We start from the raw sequence: 16,839 nt of genomic DNA, 5'->3' as shown, positions 1-16,839 counted from the left end.
CCCCGCCCGCCTGCACCGGGGGCCGGGCCGGGCCGTGCGCCCCCCGCCCCGCCGCCGGCAGCAGTACCGGGTACAGGTAGAGCACGGCGCCCACGAGGATGAGCAGGAAAGTGACAGCGAAGATGGCGAAGTCCAGCATGGCCGGGCCGGGGCGGTGGAGCGGCTCGGCCCCACCCCGGGGCCGCCGGCGGGGCAGGAAGGGGCGGACCGGGCTGGGCTGGGAGCACGGCTCGGCTCGGCATGGGGGGCCCGCGGCGCCTGCTGCTGATCTCCAACTCCACCCTGCACGGAGGGGGCTACCTAGGCCACTGCCAGCAGCACATCCAGAGCTTCCTCGGGCAGTAAGCGCTGCGCAGGGCTGCGGGAGCGCGCCCGGCCCCCGCCTCCGCCGCGCTGACCGCTCTTTCCCCTCTCTTCTCCCAGGAAAGTGAAGCGGGTGCTGTTCATCCCCTACGCCCTGCACGACCGCGACGCTTACGCCCGCACGGCCAGGGAGAAGTTTGAAAGCCTGGGTAAGGCCGGCCCGGCTGCTGCGGCCACGCCGGCTGTCCCCGGGGCTGCCGGGGCGGCGCCGGGCACGGGGAGCGGGGTGCGGGCACGGGGCACCCGGGACGGCAGCGCTGCCGCCGCTCTGCGCTGCGGGGCACGAACGGACGCAGCGCTGCAGCCCGCGGTGCCCACGGGTTGGGCTGGGCTGCTGAGGTACGGGCAGCAAGGACAGTGAGAGCAGCAGGAGTCGGCTCCGACTTCTGTCTGGAAGGAGATGTTTTAAAGGCCTCCAGAAGAAATCCTGCTGTAAACACTTCTGCCCACTCCAGGGAAGAAGATTTTATCCCTAAATACTAAATAGCATCTTTTTATCCTTCTTAATCACGAGGGAACATTTCTTCCCATATATCTTAAACCTCTGCTCAAGGCACGCAACCACTGGTGTTAAGTGAAGACCATTACTTAAAGCACATCAATCAGCCAGATAGTTCCATGGTGGACAGCAGCTGAACTTTGCTTGGAGCAAAGATCTTTGCAGAGCAGCCTACAGCAAGACCTCCACCTAGTATCTATCACTGTTCAGGGTAACTTTGGACCTGTTAGTATAGTAGTAATCAGTACTCACTTCCCTGGGCAGCACACTTTGTTCCTTGACTTGCAGGAAGGTTGCTGCCCATGTTCTTCTGTCTCTCTTGACACTTCCCTGTACTCAGTGAACTCCAGCAAGGCAAATCTATCAAAGTCAGACATTTTAACAGAAACAATACTCACATCAGGTATTTGCACAAGCAATGCTAGAACCAATAATGGCAGATCCTGTCAGACTTCAGCACAGCCAAGCTGAGGACTAACAGCTTTTTCCTTATTTTCTAGTTACCTGGTAATGCGAGGCAGGATATTGTGCCTCAGCCTGCACCTGCTGAGTGAAATGCTGTGCTCCTAGACACTGAGTGTATATATCCACAAAGCAGACATTTCCTTTTGTACAGCTGGATGCTGAAGGCCTGCACTAATGTAGGACATCTGTTTTATGTTGTAGAGTTCTCTAAAATTTCCCTGGTTGAGACATTTGGCTCAGGGTTGGAGGAGGTGGGCGGGGAGAGATTGAACATACCACATTCTTCCACCAGACTGATGTGGCAGAGGTAAATACTTTTTCATTTAAGGTTATGGGCTGGACAGCATTCATGAATCTTGTGATCCAGTGGAAGCTGTAAGGAAATCAGAAGCAATATTTATTGGTAAGTTTTACTTCCTACTCCCCAGTGTGGGTTTATATATGGCACTGGATTAGTCCTGCTTAAAGGTGGCAGTGAAAACCAACAATTAAGCAGTTAGGCCTAGTGATTAGAAACTACAGAAAACAGCACTTGGGAGCCCTAAGACCCTAAATTTAGTGGTGCACTGGGAAGTAGATTTATTAATGGAATTTCCAATAAATTTCAAATTATTATTTTGTGCAGTACCTCAGTGTAAAAACATGATCATAACAGCTGTATTTATTATTTTATCAAGCCCAAGAAGATCTAGTCCTAATATCATGGTCCTGGGTGTTGGAAGAGAGGTCACTGTCAGACAGTGCCAGCCTTACAAGGATGACTCAGGGCATGAGCCCATGGCCTGCCCAGTGACCATTCTTCTGAAGCTTCTCAAAGCAGGATACTGCCCTGAACAGAGCATAGAACTCATTGAGCCTGCCAAGTTTGTAAAGGCTTCAATTAAAACTGATGGTGAAAATATGTTAAATAAGCTGGACTTTCTTTCTGCAGGAGGTGGGAACACATTCCGTCTCCTGAAAGCTCTTTATGACAACAGTCTGATACACGAGATCAGGAAGAGAGTTCTTGAGGTAAAACTACACATTCTGGCCAATTCTGAATGGCAGGATCTCATACCTGAGCTTTTGTTCAAACAAATCCAAGCTGATTCTGCATTTTTGTCTCTAATATACTTCAAATATTGAGCCATCTCAGACAACCTGGTGAACTGAAAACTGTGGCCAAATAAGGCTGTCATTGAGTCATTGATAAGACTTACTTAAAGTCAGCAGTCTGTCTTCCTAGAGTGGTTTTCTAAATGCAGGATTGCAAGACCTTGGGATGTACAATGCTGCATAGAACCCTAGAAGCAAATCCCTCAAAATACCAACAAAGAGCAGTGCAGGATTTAATCTACATCCAGAAACCCTGTTTTTCAGCTTGAGATGCCCACTTCATGTCTTGTTGATAAAGATGTGTTCATGTTGCAGGTTGTCTGCTAATAAACTGGTGATAAAGTTGGATCCATACATACCTTTTAGACAGTGTCCCGTTGATGTTGAAAATTATGTAATTTTTGTATCTTCTTGGAACTGAGAGGTGTGAGTGCCATTGAGCCCTTCTGGTCAGCAGCACCAGTCTAGCTGGTGAATCCCATAAGGCACAGCAAAGATACACCATCTTTGGAGGAGAACAGAAGCAAGGTGTTCCCTAGCAATGTGGAATTGCAAATGACTTTACGCAGATTTATACAAGCCACAGTAAGGCCAGCTGCCAAGAATAAAAGGTTAGCTAGGCTTATCTTAATATATAGAAATTCAACGTCTGTTGTGGGAATAAAAGCCAGAAAATGTCCAAATACCAGTTAAGTCTGGATAACTACTTGGTTATATTACCACCAGTTGTCTCAAGATAGCTCTATTTTTACAAATTGTTCAGCATTACCTGTATATTTGCATATTTGTGTGGCATTCTTCTATGTAGAGCATAGTATTCAGTACTAATCCCTAAACAGTGCTAAAATGGTCATGGTACTGGTAAGCTGATGCTGTGACAACACTGCATTTAGCTTCTGATGGTCTACTCTCTTCAGAAGCTAGTTAAAAGCCAGTTCAGATATTTCCTGTAACTGCAACAAAGGCAAGTCTCTCCTCTTAACAGCAAAGTCCAACAGGCACTGAGAGCCTGGTAAGTTCTCTCTTGTGGGGTCACAGAGTTGTGAGTACAAGGCATGCAGCAGTTAGTTCTCTGACACACACAAGCTACTCAGAACCTGAATTCTTGTTCTGCTCTTCACCTGTAAAAAAAATGAGCTAGAAAGACTAACTCTGATCTGACTGGTGAGTCTCTGAGATTGATAGAAGATGCTATAAATTGCAGTTTCTACTTGTCATACTGCAGACTGATCACTGCTTTTGTCTTTCAGGATGGGATTCCTTACATGGGATCCAGTGCAGGAACTAACGTTGCTACTGTCAGCATCAACACCACCAATGACATGCCAATTGTTTATCCACCTTCCCTGAAGGCTCTAGGATTAGTTCCTTTTAATATTAATCCCCACTACCTGGACCCAGACATTAAAAGAACTCACATGGGTGTAAGTAAAGCACACCAGAACACACACAGTAACCAGGGTGCAGAAGAATTAAAATAGTGTGCATTTTTGAGGCCTTACAAAGCTACAGAATGTCAAACAGCTGCTCCCTAGAGAAACTGGAAATGCCAATGAGGCAGTAACACTTTACTTCCTCCTAAAACTTTTCTTTGCTTGGGAAGAGGAGTTGGCAACAGGATTACTGAACACAGTATTTTTCACAAACAGAAGCTTGGCAGTGTCTGAAATACTGTTGCTTGATACCTGGCATGGAATGGGGGAAATTAAAAAAAAGATAAACCTGAAGTGTTAAGGTGCAAAGCACTATGGTTCTGGAAAGTTCTGTCTTACCTGCTGCTTGGGAAGACCTAACTTAAACATAGATTAAGTGGCTTAAATATCTGAAGGTCTGAAGAAATGATCAGAACAGGGAGCTCTTGAACTCATACAGTTGTTGTGTAAGAAAAATACCTGGGCACTGGTGTTCTTGCAGGGAGCAGAGCCTGTAATGTCCAGTACAGAGCAAGCACATGCACTAGTATAGCTGAAAGGAAAACACTTCCACCATTAAGCACAAAGATGGATTTCCATACAGTGGGGATGAGCTGCTTCTTGAATAGCATGTCAACTAATTCCTCAGGGAACAATTTGTGTGCTGCATCTTTTAACAACCTAAATACTTGACTCCTTGTAATCAAAATTCTGTGGTTAGGGAACAATGAAGAGATGGTGGATAGGGGTGTGCTTCTAGAATCTAGATGAAGTTGTAGGTATTCATTTAATCAGCTTGTCACTAGATAAGCAGGCAGTCTTTTCCCTATAAATAACTTCTGCTCTTTCTCTCAGAGGAGGCTGGAAGCTCTGCTGTACCAAGTCCCTGCTGTGTTCCTATGATTCCTATTTCTTTACTGTTGCTCAGTTAAGCAGAAAACCTCAGGAAACATGACAGAGCTGTTCACAGAAGGAAATTCTTTGGTGTAATACCTACTTGAAGACAAACAAGCAAATATTTAATCACTGAAAATCCATGATTCACTATCTGTTTTACAAAGGTGGCACCTCAGGCATTTGCTTTTACCACCTTCCTCAGTGCACACAGAGATAGTACTAAAAAAAAAAACCAACCAAACATGGATGAATTGAGTAGAAGTAAGTTTTAAGGTTTTTCAGGGTTGGGATTGTGTGAGCTCTGTTTGATCAACCTGCAGTAAATTGCTGCTAGTGATGAAGGGTAAAACATGTATCTATTAAAAGCCATTCCTGCCATCCCATTCTGCTTGAGGGGAAATGCCTGCTTTGTTTAATGTTATGAAATTGCTTGATGTCATGCTGCCTGGATAGCTCTAAGTCCTACCTTATGGCCTGGGAAGCTAAATCTATGCTGATTATTGCAGGAGACAAGAGAGGAAAGAATCCGCCAATATCATGAGGAACCAAACACCCCTCCAGTTCTGGTGAGTAGTAGTTCTCCGTCAGGAAGCTCCTGCCTGTAGCATGATAAACATTTAAAATGCATTCATGGCAGCTCTCCGTGTGGGTTCCCTCCCTGTCAAGACTTACAGAACCATGGCATGGAATGCTAATTGTATTCTTGCTAAGAGCTTCAGCCTTGGATATTGCTCATTGCAGAAAATGGGTTACAGCCCATGAAATGCATATTGTTAGTGTTGCTCAACACTGTTTTAGGCAGCTCTGATATGCCCAGTCACTGGACTCCAGGCATATATTGTGTGTTGGGGGTGGTGTGCATGCAGATGGTATAATACCTCCCCTTAATCTTTTTGCAGATACTCTTTAATCTCTCTAATACAGTTTCTGAATTTACACATTCAGTAGTATGTATGTAATTTCATTATGCCTGTCTGGGGAAGGGGGACCTCTGTTTCCTGTCCCTGTGTTTGATCTTGTAGTATAAAGTTTGTACTCTAACAAACCCAGCTGGCTGTTGCTTGGCCCAAACTGGATCTAAGAATGGTGGGGTAGTGGAAGTAATGGTGGGAAAAAACAGTTTGCTCTCCTCCTTAATGGTTTCTCCTTTAAAAGTGAAAGCTGAAATAAACAAAATCAATACAAACAAAAACAAGATAACTCACCTAATTTGGTCTTTACCTCTTCGTTAGGTAAGTGAGGTTTAGTCTGTAGTCATGGTGAGCTGCACTAAGACTGGCCTGCTTGTGACAAGCATTCTACCCTTTCACAGAGCTTGAAAATCATGTTAAATGTTTCCACCTCCACCAGGGCTTGCGGGAAGGTACGATGCTGTTAGTGGAAGGAGATAAAGCCACGCTGCAAGGAGTGACAGGAGCACGTCTGTTTTTGAGGTAAATGCTTCACTTGAATTGATACCCTCTTTTAGATAGAAAGGAAGAGAGGCTTCTATTAGACTCCTGGCACATGCTGCCTGTCCCCCACATCAGAAGTTACTTAATCCCTTGGTTCCATTTCTCTTTGGGGAAAATGCAAATACTGGTTTATGCTCCAAAGGAGCCGGCAGAATGACAGCTCTCTAAAGGATGTCTGACCAACCCAGTGTGTGCTTTGGCATTGCATCCATCACTGCTTATATTTCCAAATTCTAGGTAACCTTTCACAGAAAGAGCCCCAGTAAATCAGCTCCTTTACTGAAAGCCAGAGAAATGCCAGTTTGGCCCTAATGCATTGAACTCCAGAACAAGGGAATCCATATCTATAATCATATGGACATTACTGAAAAATCTAAAATGCATGTCACATGATGTGGGCAAAGAAGGGAGTCAAAACTCTGCTTGTTCAGAATAAGGGTGCCTTGTTCCATCCCTAGTAACAGACAGAAGCAGAGTAGTCCCACCTCCCATTAAAGCTCACAGCATGGTTTGTCTTGCTTGCAGGGGTAAGAAACCAACTGAACATGAGCCTGGAACAGATTTCAGTTTCCTCCTGAATGACAGTAATCCCCTGAATCCATAGCCTTCCATATTCTGCAGCAAAAGTTACTATATGGGGAAGACAATGAGGAAGAAGGAAATAGATGCTTGTTGTCTCAGGGTGAGTGGGGAACTTCAGCTTTATAAATAAATATGCATTAGTGGGCTCTTTCCCTCACCCCAATTCATGTGTTGGACATCTCCTTCCCACAAAAAGACATTTTTTATTGCAATACTTTGGTAATCATAGCTATGCAAAGCTTGAAAGGGCCTGTACATTCACGTATCCACTTTGATTCCTTCCCCACCAAAAAAAAAATTTGCCTTAACACAATTAAGACAGGATACTGAGTCAGCTGTTCCTGCTGCCTACTTTTACCTGCTAAATAAAAGAATCGTTCATTCAGTGTACTCCCACAGTTTAATTTTTGTGCTATTAATAAAGGGAAAAGTATGCATTCAATTACTTTTATTTGCTTCAGACTCATGTTAAATATATACAATGCTAATTATGTACAAAAGTGTGCATGTTAAAAATTTTCAGGTTACAAACTTGCAAATCCTAGAAAAGTGCAAAATTTTAAAATCTTCCACCATGCTGTACAGGAAAAAATCCATCATTAGCCAATATACACACTCTTAAAACATATTGATCAAAACAAAGTAAGATATACAGTATACTCTTAAAGCACCCAGAGGGAAAAAGATATTGCACAGAAGATGGACAGCAAGTTCATTACAGTGCCTGAAGGCTCACTTCTGAAAGTAGCTATTTCCAACACTCCTCAGACCTAACATTTAACTCTTTAAAAAGGCATTTTTTGGCATTTAAAAATCCATTTGAAATCATATAATTGCACAATCTGTAAGAATTATCAGAAGATATGGTTAACTGTTGCTGTAAGGCCTTTGCTTCCACCCCCTGATTAATGTCAGTAAAAATTCACCAGGCAAACTGAGTAGCATCACAGCTTCCATCAAAACACTGACCAAAGGGAGGTAAGTCTCACATGCAGCATTTCTATAATCTTGTATTAAGTTGCTCCTGCAGAATCAGAATATGTATTACAAGTTTTTCTTGAATTCTTTTTCCCCTCATGGCTTTCTTTAAGAAACAGCTCACAGCTGCGTATGACTAAAGTAGTATTACCAGGTGCAAGACTTAAGTTTATTTTAAAGCTATTTCAAGGCAAAAAATATGGCTCCCTTGAGAGGAAAATACTGACTAGATAGGAAGCTAAGTAAACAAGTGGCCTCCCAGTTCAGTTAGATCTATGATATATATGGCTGGATGTTTTATATTCCAATCTCAAAACACCTTAGCAGCTTTAAACCATAATCTATACTGACAATCATGCTTCTGGGACAGATGATGTATGATCAAATTGTGTCTGTGCTGAGTATAAGCACGGACCTAAACTCTGGAAATACCTGCCAAATTTCTTAAGTGCACTCAACAAGACTAGAAAGAACACACACTGAAGGAACTATTGAAAAGAAGTGAAACACCTATTTTATTTGCGCCACTTGGGTAAATGGTAACTAAAAGAAAGACACACCAGTCTTCTTCCACAATGCACAGGAAAAAGGTGACTTAAAACTGAATAAAGGGTACCTTGGACTAAACACTGCAAGCAGTTCCTCGCATATGGGGTGTTCAAGACTGCTGTAAGGTGAATGGCACTCAACTGAAATGCAGAACATGCTATGGTGCCACTCAGAGGCATTTTTACATTCCAGCATCTGATGACAATAACATTGAAGAAGGAAACAACAGCATTTTACCAATTTTTAAATATTTTTTAAACACAGTAGCTTTTTAGGAAACCCTTGCTTCCTTCAAAATTATGTGCTTACAAGGGCAATTTAGTAATTGTCAGATTGGCTCCTTGGAATGGAAGGAAAGACATCTTCCAAACACTTCAGTTGACTCTAACATAGGCATACAATGAACCCACATGTATATAATACCATGGGAACTTACTCTCCCCAAAAGGAGACTACCAAGTGTCATGTTTACAGCCAAAACCAACGTAGCTTTTAAGCCAAAAAGCATAAAAAGACCTAGAAAGCACTGAAGCACATGCTTGAATTTCCATTCAAATAAATATAACCCTATGTAGTGCCTTCACATAACAGTGAAATACAGATCAGGCATTAGCTTCACATTAGGATATGCATTTATATGTGCACACTTGTTTTTTTGTTTTTTTTTTTTTTGATTCTTTGAAAGGGAAAAAAAGAATGTTATTCACAGCACCTTGGCTCAGCATTTAACATAGGCAGCAAGGTGCCTTTAGCAGTGGAAGACAGGAATGTTTCAGGTGTTCCAGGTGACAATGCAGAGCATGTGTCTACAGAGACTCAGTATAGGAGCAGAAGGAGGTTGACATCTCTACACCCCTTCTAGCTCTAAAGCTCCCTACCACTTATAATCTGTATACAGATACATGTTTTCAACTAAATACATGTGCACAGTAAAAGCTTTGTGCAGCATTTGGTTCCTTTACTCATCATTTCTAATGATTTTGTTAATTAGGATTGAGAAAAGATCTGCAAAGGAAACAGGGAGGAGGAAGACATGGTTTAGGGAAGTGAGGTATACAGCTCCCCATTTACTAAAGCAGGAGTTAAAAGACCTACCTAATCTGTGCATTACAAAAATAAATTTATCATTCCTGCATGACTATTTTAAAGCAGACTGATGTTACCAGTCCCATACAGAATTTTTCCAGTGCAGAAACTTAGTTCTTTGCACTCATTAAAAGGACAAAGAAATACAGCTTTCAAGAGGATCCTTGTAAGATAGCCAGTTGACTTGGCTATTTAAAGCCTGTGAAGACTGATAAACCTGTTTTGTGATAATATGCATGATCTAAGATGTGCCAGAGGGGAAGAAAGCTTGTTTATATCAGTGTTGCAGATTAGCAAAACAATTGTAATATGGATGTGGGTGAGTTTGGGTTTTTTTGGAGGGGAAGTTGTAGGGGTTGGGGGTATTATTGTTTTGTTGGTTTGGGGTTTTTTCCTTTTTTCTCTTTCTAGTATCAAACGGGCTTCCTAAAAAACCCTAATTTCCACAATGTGTATTAACCAGAAGGACAAATGCAGTTACTTTAGGACTGGGATTATTATTTTGTGCTGGTAATGTACATGGATGATAGAAAACGTGGTTTCTAGATAACCTATGAGCAAGTAATAGGTAAGTATATTGATAGAGAAAAATTTGCCTAAGTCAGATGCTAGCTTAAAGAGCATTTCACTTTCTGTATGCTTGTATAGTACAGAACCAGCAAAGACTAGATGGGATTCTTCACTATAGGTAAAAAGACAACTAAAAATAATATCAAGAATTATAAGTAAATTGATTAAGAGAAATTTAGCAAACATTTTACTTGAAATAAAGGAGACATGTCTTCTAAATATCCTTTGGTATGCAAGTTCAAACCTGTGCTATGAAAAAGTTGATACTGCTACTTGATCTCATTTATATACAGGTATGAAAAGTAGGTCAGTTTTCCGTTTCTTTTAGATATATATTTTTACACTCCTACTTACTCATCTTCAAAGGTAAGCATATGTTAAAGTTTGATAAATATTATTTGAGTTGTTCCAAAAATTAAACCTAAGAAGATATCACAAAGAAGATCTTGACAAAGGTAGTGCTATGAAACAAATGTCACTTAAGACTTGTTTGTACTAAATTCCTCATTGGAGTTCTCTCATCTCAAAACTTTACTTTTTACACTTACACAAACCTTTGATCAAAACCAAAGGAGAATCTTATTTCACCAATGCTACCTGAAAAACAAAATGGAATAAGCTTTATTGACTTGAAGAAATCAAAGAATTATGAAAGTCAGTTCACCCTTCACAGTGCACTGCATAACAGGTTACAATTCAACTGACCTAAACAGCTGATCAGAAAAATTACTTGCTATTTTTAAAACATGATTTTCTACTTTTTATGCATATAAGTTAAACCCAAAAGAAACAACATAATAGCTAATGCTCACACAACTCTTATCTTTTATTTAAAGCTGGTTGTAAATAAAGGCAAAGTGCAGACCTTCAAAGCTATGGAGGTCTTTCCAGAAGGCCTCTGGCAAGGATGCCAAGCGTGTGATAGTGTACACCTCCCATCCCCAAGGATGAGATAGAAGATCCAAAGTCCATGGATGTTGCCATTCTACCTGGGGCATAAACCAGCTCAGAGCTCACCTGTCCCCTCCTCATTCTGCTGCTGCTGCTTTGTGCTGAGCACAAAATAGCCTTGAGTTGGAGAGCCCAAGAACTGTCCACATTTAAACCTGTCCCAGATACTTGCGAGGATCACCCAGTGCTTGTGATGCACTGAAATTACGGTATTCAAATGTCAAAAGTCTTAGTCATAAACTATATCAATTATTGCAACATTATATTTTACTTAAGCTGACACACTGTATTCGGTATTTTTTAATATTAAAGTACTAAAAATGTCAATTCAACTGTTGTATAAACACACTGCAATGGAATGTTTTCAAATGCTTATGCAAACCCCTGTGCAAGTTACAAGAACAAAACTGTGCTCCCACCAAACACTACAAAAGACCCATCTCTATTTTTCCACTTGATTCTGATAGCCAAAACATCATGATTTCTTGCCCCCTTCCCTCCAAACACTTAGCCTTGTATATGCATTTAAACACAACATTTATGCATACATATAAAACCCATCAATTCAATGCCCCAACTGAGTTTTTTCAATCTCCCATGACACAGAAAAATCTCACATTCTGAGCTGAAATACTTCTGAACTACTGTCCAAAGAGCTCCCCTGAAATTCCTTCTTCATGAAATCATAATGGACAAACATACTTCACATTCTCATGTACAAACTTAATACTTCCACAGTATCCTTAGTATTCTTATTGGATAGGTAATTGATTAAAAATAGTGTTTTTCACTTCTCTACAGCTTATTTGAAAATATGGGGTGTGGGTTAATTTTTTTTTTTTTTTTTTACATAGATGGAGTATGAAAAAACCCACACCATTCTACTTTTGGAAGTTTAATCTTCTCTCGGCAAGTGACTCAGGAAAATAATTCTTATTTTCTCCTAACTTTCCAGACAATCCAGTCTGTCACAGTGATTAGGCAGAATATTGCAACTATGCATAGACCCACTTGTTCACTAATCTGATTTATTATTTCATTTACAAAAGTTAAGAAAAAGCAACACAGCTTTCTTTACAAAGTACACTGATCAACCACCAAGAGGGAATTTTTTTTTCCAGTAAAGAAAGTAGGAGGAGAAATCAGTTTGAATGAGACTAACATAACTTGTAAAGATTATCCTTTAGCAGGGTAAGGAGGTATTATTATTTCTATGAAGTTAATAAATATTGTGCTTAAAGTTAATGAAATGAGATCATACATTATGTTCCTCAGGTAGTTCAACAACTCCCCAGCCACAGGGAATATCTGATAACATTTATGAGAGATAGAAGACACATTCATTTCAATAAATAAATAAAAAATAACAAGAAAAGTGATGGTTGAGGGAATAAAGGGGGACCCAAAAGGGAACACAGTAGCTAACAATCACTTAAATCTGCCTTGTATCTGCACTCCCCTTACCCCATGGGATTTTCTTCTTTTAATACATACATGAATATACATATATACACACACACACATATATACACATACACACACACACCCCTTCACACGCTGATCTGGAAATTCGAATTTTTCCCTCAGCACCAGGCTTTTCTAACAGTATGGGGTTTATCATTCCAATCACTAACATTAGAAAAATATCAGATTGATAGGAAAACACACACCCTTCTATGATCATGTATTGCTAAACAAAACAAAACAAAAAAAATCAGTAATGGCTTCTCCAAAACATAGTAAGCAACTGGCTACAGCACACATATGGATCTGATATTTTCTTTTACCAGGTCTTAAATGCATTTTGAAATGGATATATCATCTGTTTTTCCCTGCTTACTTTTACAGAAATGAAAAAATATGGCTAACAACTGGTTTGGTGAACACCAAGCCAAGAAACAAACAGGTGCTATTTTTAATTAAATTGTGCTGCAATGTTGCATAATGATTCTGCAGTGGAAATTTATCTTTTGTTTGCAGGAGTTGCCTAACTAATGAAACTGATCTTTGACCAATATAGATAATGAGTCTTCCTCTGTATTTCTGCAAGATATTAAATATATCGTGGGATTTCTTGGTCTATGTCTTAGTCTACATAACAATATAAATAATTTTCAGCAGCAATATTTCCTACCTCCTTCAGCTCCTTCACCACCTCCAACTCCTTTGAAGTTATTCATGTCTTTACTTAAAACAATTTCTGATAAAGTAGTGCAACACAGATGTTCCTTGCAGAACAGCCTAAAACTGGAGCTACACAAAAGAAGAGAGCAATAGCCATTTACACGAACAAATTGTAATAAAGCTCATTACGCTAAAAAACGTATTGAGAAGGTCATAACCATCATCTATCCAATTCTGAATCCAACCATTGCAACTACTAGAATTTCCATTTACTGGGGAATAACAGCGCTGTCAAAGCAAAGCCAAATGCCTTGGTTGTTATCAAGGAGCATCTGGCCCTACTCAGCTTTAAATCAAATGCTACTTGTCTTAAATTCAATTAGTAATCTTGGGTTTTGGAGACTTGTAGGGGGATTGTTTGGGGAGTTTTTTTAGCTCTCCCAAAACAGTTTTAGCAGCTGTTGAGAGAGGGATTTTGCTGTGAATATGTCAACACAGTTAAGGAAAAATATGCAAGCAAGCTAACTTGCATGAGTACATATGCTTATTACTGTACCTCTACCATAGGTTCTTCGTCAACAGACTTAAGAATCAAGGCCCTAATTACATATTTATACATTTAAAGTGACCAAAAGATTAAACATTTTTCTGGAATCCATGAGAGAAGGTAGAAGCAGCAATCAATCACTTGGAATCTTGAGTGTTATATTCAGTCTCTCCTGATGAAATCTGGCTGAGCCGTTTGCTTGATCCCCACAGCTTTCGGGAAAGCTGACCTGAGCGCATCTGTTTAAAAGTAATTCAGAGAAACAAAAGGAGGGGGAAGGGATAAGGTGGATAAATTAAAAGGAATTCAGACACTGAATCTGGTGAAATGCAGACACTACAATGTACGGCATAAACAAAACTATATCAACAAAAATTATTTGAAAATAAACTAAAAATTACACTTAGGGATGATTCTTGGGACTGACAAAAAACAAGACACAAAACACTAACCACGAGCTTCTCTAATTTTGAACAGTTAAGGGGATATTACCCACTAATGTGTTCTTATATGCTTAGCCTACTTCAAATGGCTTAGAAAGAGTATTTAGATTGCTATATTGATAGGAAGGGAAAAGAAGAGGTGAGTATCAAGCAAAAATGAACCAAATGAGAAGAAAGGACATTTTATTTTAGAGATTTCAAACAGAAATTACTAGAAGTGGGAAAAAAATAGCCAAGATGCAGGACAGTGATAGCAGAATGAAGGAAAAAGAGAAAGGTTCTCTCTGGTGTCAAATTTATAGTCTTCCAAAGATCCTGGGTGAAGTGTTCAGAGAAATGTTTAAAGCAGAAGTAATTCATACTGAGTATTCCATAAGATAAGACAGATAATAAGAAACCAGAGGCCATATTAAATCCAACATCTAGTAGGTCTGCAATCGGACAATTTGTAAGAAACTCTTAATTACCTAAGCACATGGTTGATGATTGGCCAGTAGTGATCAGCCTGGCAGCTGATTAGGTTCTGAAATTCCTTGCAGTTCAATAAACAAGATTCATGCCTTAACAAATTTGAGAGCAGTTCCTTGCAGTTACTACTACAAATGTAACATGCTTACGAGCTGTATCATCACAGCAGCAGCGTTCCAGAAAAGGCACAGTGCTGACCAGGATTAACACTGACAAGTGATAATTGCCCACACTTCTGCAACATCCAAACCAGCTAAGTAATTTTTAAAAATACAAAAACGTTTATTATACTTCATATTAGATACTGTCAATGCAGAAACACTAAAGGCCAATCTTAATACCAAGCAGCGTTTCACTTTTTGCACATTAAAGTAGGTCCGTGCTAAGGATCCAATCCTCTGTCCTAAGGATCACTATCACCACTGAAAGTTCTAGTAATTAACACATTCCTTCCATACTAAAAATAAGTCATTCAACAAATGAACACCCGACATACACACTTTTCAAATATATTGATTGATGTCATTATAGAAAACTAGAAAATCTGGGACATAATGTTGTTCCTTAGATGTTTGCGTTTAAAAAAAAAATTTACACGGATATTAGCTTGCATATCATCTGAACTATAAACAGAAAATCCTGGAAAAAAGGTCATTGGAAACCTCTATAACCACAAAAAGAATCCAGTCTTTGAAACAACACTTTCTGCATAGTTAGAAAAATAGATGTGATTAAAAAGTGAAAATAAGAAAACAAAAAGCCTTCAGTCTAATGATACACACAAATTTCAGCCTACAAAAGATCTTTTCTATGGAATAGGAAGCTTAGAAATGACAGTGACTTTAAAACTGCTGTTACAACCATATGTTTAACCACATAATAATCAGCTCTTTGTCAATTCTACAATAGAAAACTGAAAGTCAGTGGAAACCTCCCCTCCACATCCAGTGCAAGCAAAATCAGACTAACATTGTGTGAAGCCTGTTTCCAATATTAAACTATGTATCTCCTAGCAAAACCATGTAAAAATACTGACAAATAAAGTTGCTCTGTTTTCACATTTAAAATATAAAATTAAATTAATACACACTTTTCTGGCATGTACTAAAGATCATGCAAAAGTGATAATCACATTTTCAAATAAATACATAGCAGCACAACAGAGATTGAGTTATAAAGATAAGCAGTTTTAAGTTAAGTCAAGTACTTTGAAAGTCATGACAAGAAGTAATTAAAGCAAAAACTATGTTTTGCACAAGAAAAATTGGGCATAACTATTTGAGAAGTGGATGCTCTGTATTTGATATTGCATATGCAGGACCAACAAATTTATATTCACCATATGGAGCACAGGCACAGTGGGAACCTACAGAAGTGATTCCCTGTGCATTGCCATTAGAGACTCTTAACAGAAAGAAGTTAATACCTTTTTCCCCAGTGTCAGTCAATGCATATTAAAAGATATCTGATAGAAACCATAAAAAAAATAAAGAAAGTAGCTTGCTCTCTTTCATTTCCAATTTTCTTCTGGAAAATTATTTCATCAAGAAGAGGCTGACAACACTATTGTTAGGACTTTGCTTATTCAGATGTGAGTGACAAAGTCTGGAAGTTAGTCCAGCTGAGCTTCCCATCTGCAATCCCTATATACCTCTGATTCTTAATGAGAACTTTCAGTAGAGCAGTCTCAAAAGTTATTTGTTTCCCACTGAAAACTGAAACTTGCTCTTAAATTTACCCTGCCATAGAGGAGACCTCTTGCTCAACTGGAAAGCAGAAATAAGTGAACTTCCCACTGTTCGGTAGAAAAAGTTCTTGATGGTGGGTTTTACCTCTGCTGGCTTGCCAACACCAACGATAATCAACTTGCCATCCTCCAAGCCAACAAGGATGTGGCTGTACTCTTTGGTGACAGAAATGCAATGGATTGGCAATCTCATGGCTAAGGGAGAGATGCTCAGACTCAGGCTGAAAGGAACAAAAACCACAGAGAGAAAGTACATCATGTATTTGCTTGCACATACTGCAAAGAATCATATGCAGGTGAAATTGCTGTCCACAGGATGCACTATAAAACACAGTTTCTCAAAGATATCATCTGCAATTTCAATTATTGTAAACTCCTACAGAACAATCTAATTGTATCCCAAAATAGAGCTTCAATAACAAGAACAGGTGTGGATAGGTAAGTCAGTAAGCGGAGACATTTTCAGTGAAGAACAGTGACATCAGTCCCACAGCTGCCTAAGTGATAAACATCGATCCCATTCTGAGGAGCAATGGAGCTCTACAGAGCTAAGCAGTAAGTGGAGCTTAAAACTCAGTGCAGAACTACATGAGGCTTGATCCTGCAGTT

The 16,839-nt window shown here is 39.8% G+C and overlaps 3 protein-coding genes across 9 annotated transcripts in view; 1 reads left to right on the top strand and 2 right to left on the bottom strand.

Moving 5' to 3' along the window:
* Nucleotides 1-224, bottom strand: part of LOC121670563 (cytochrome P450 20A1) — a 16,308-nt gene extending 16,084 nt beyond the window's left edge. Inside the window, exon 1 of the mRNA XM_042040996.1 lies at nt 68-224. Within this exon, the coding sequence (XP_041896930.1) occupies nt 68-139 (72 nt within the window). The 5' untranslated portion in view covers nt 140-224. The remainder of the gene's footprint in view (nt 1-67) is intronic.
* Nucleotides 225-240: 16 nt separating this feature from the next.
* LOC121670564 (alpha-aspartyl dipeptidase-like) lies at nt 241-7,209 on the top strand. Its single transcript, XM_042040997.1, has 8 exons — nt 241-341; nt 424-512; nt 1,656-1,730; nt 2,259-2,338; nt 3,673-3,846; nt 5,238-5,297; nt 6,082-6,164; nt 6,711-7,209. Exons 1-8 carry the CDS (start codon nt 241-243, stop codon nt 6,787-6,789), a joined length of 741 nt encoding a protein of 246 aa, XP_041896931.1. The 3' UTR covers nt 6,790-7,209.
* Nucleotides 7,201-16,839, bottom strand: part of NBEAL1 (neurobeachin like 1) — an 80,105-nt gene continuing 70,466 nt past the window's right edge. For 5 of the 7 annotated variants that reach the window (XM_042040989.1, XM_042040988.1, XM_042040993.1 and 2 more), the window contains 2 exons: nt 16,222-16,451; nt 7,201-13,811 (listed from right to left, as the gene is read on the bottom strand). In XM_042040989.1, coding sequence (XP_041896923.1) covers nt 13,735-13,811; nt 16,222-16,451 — 307 coding nt within the window. In that variant the 3' untranslated portion in view covers nt 7,201-13,734. The remainder of the gene's footprint in view (nt 13,812-16,221; nt 16,452-16,839) is intronic. The other 2 variants (XM_042040991.1, XM_042040994.1) reach the window with 1 other exon arrangement.

This window comes from Corvus kubaryi, unplaced genomic scaffold (genome assembly GCF_017639235.1).
Source record: "Corvus kubaryi isolate FWS band 111438036 unplaced genomic scaffold, C.kubaryi_AGA036_p1.0 37396, whole genome shotgun sequence".
In the NCBI taxonomy this organism is placed as follows: Eukaryota; Metazoa; Chordata; class Aves; order Passeriformes; family Corvidae; genus Corvus; species Corvus kubaryi.
The sequence above is the reverse complement of the archived record's forward strand: the minus strand, read 5'-3'. Positions and strand labels throughout refer to the sequence as shown.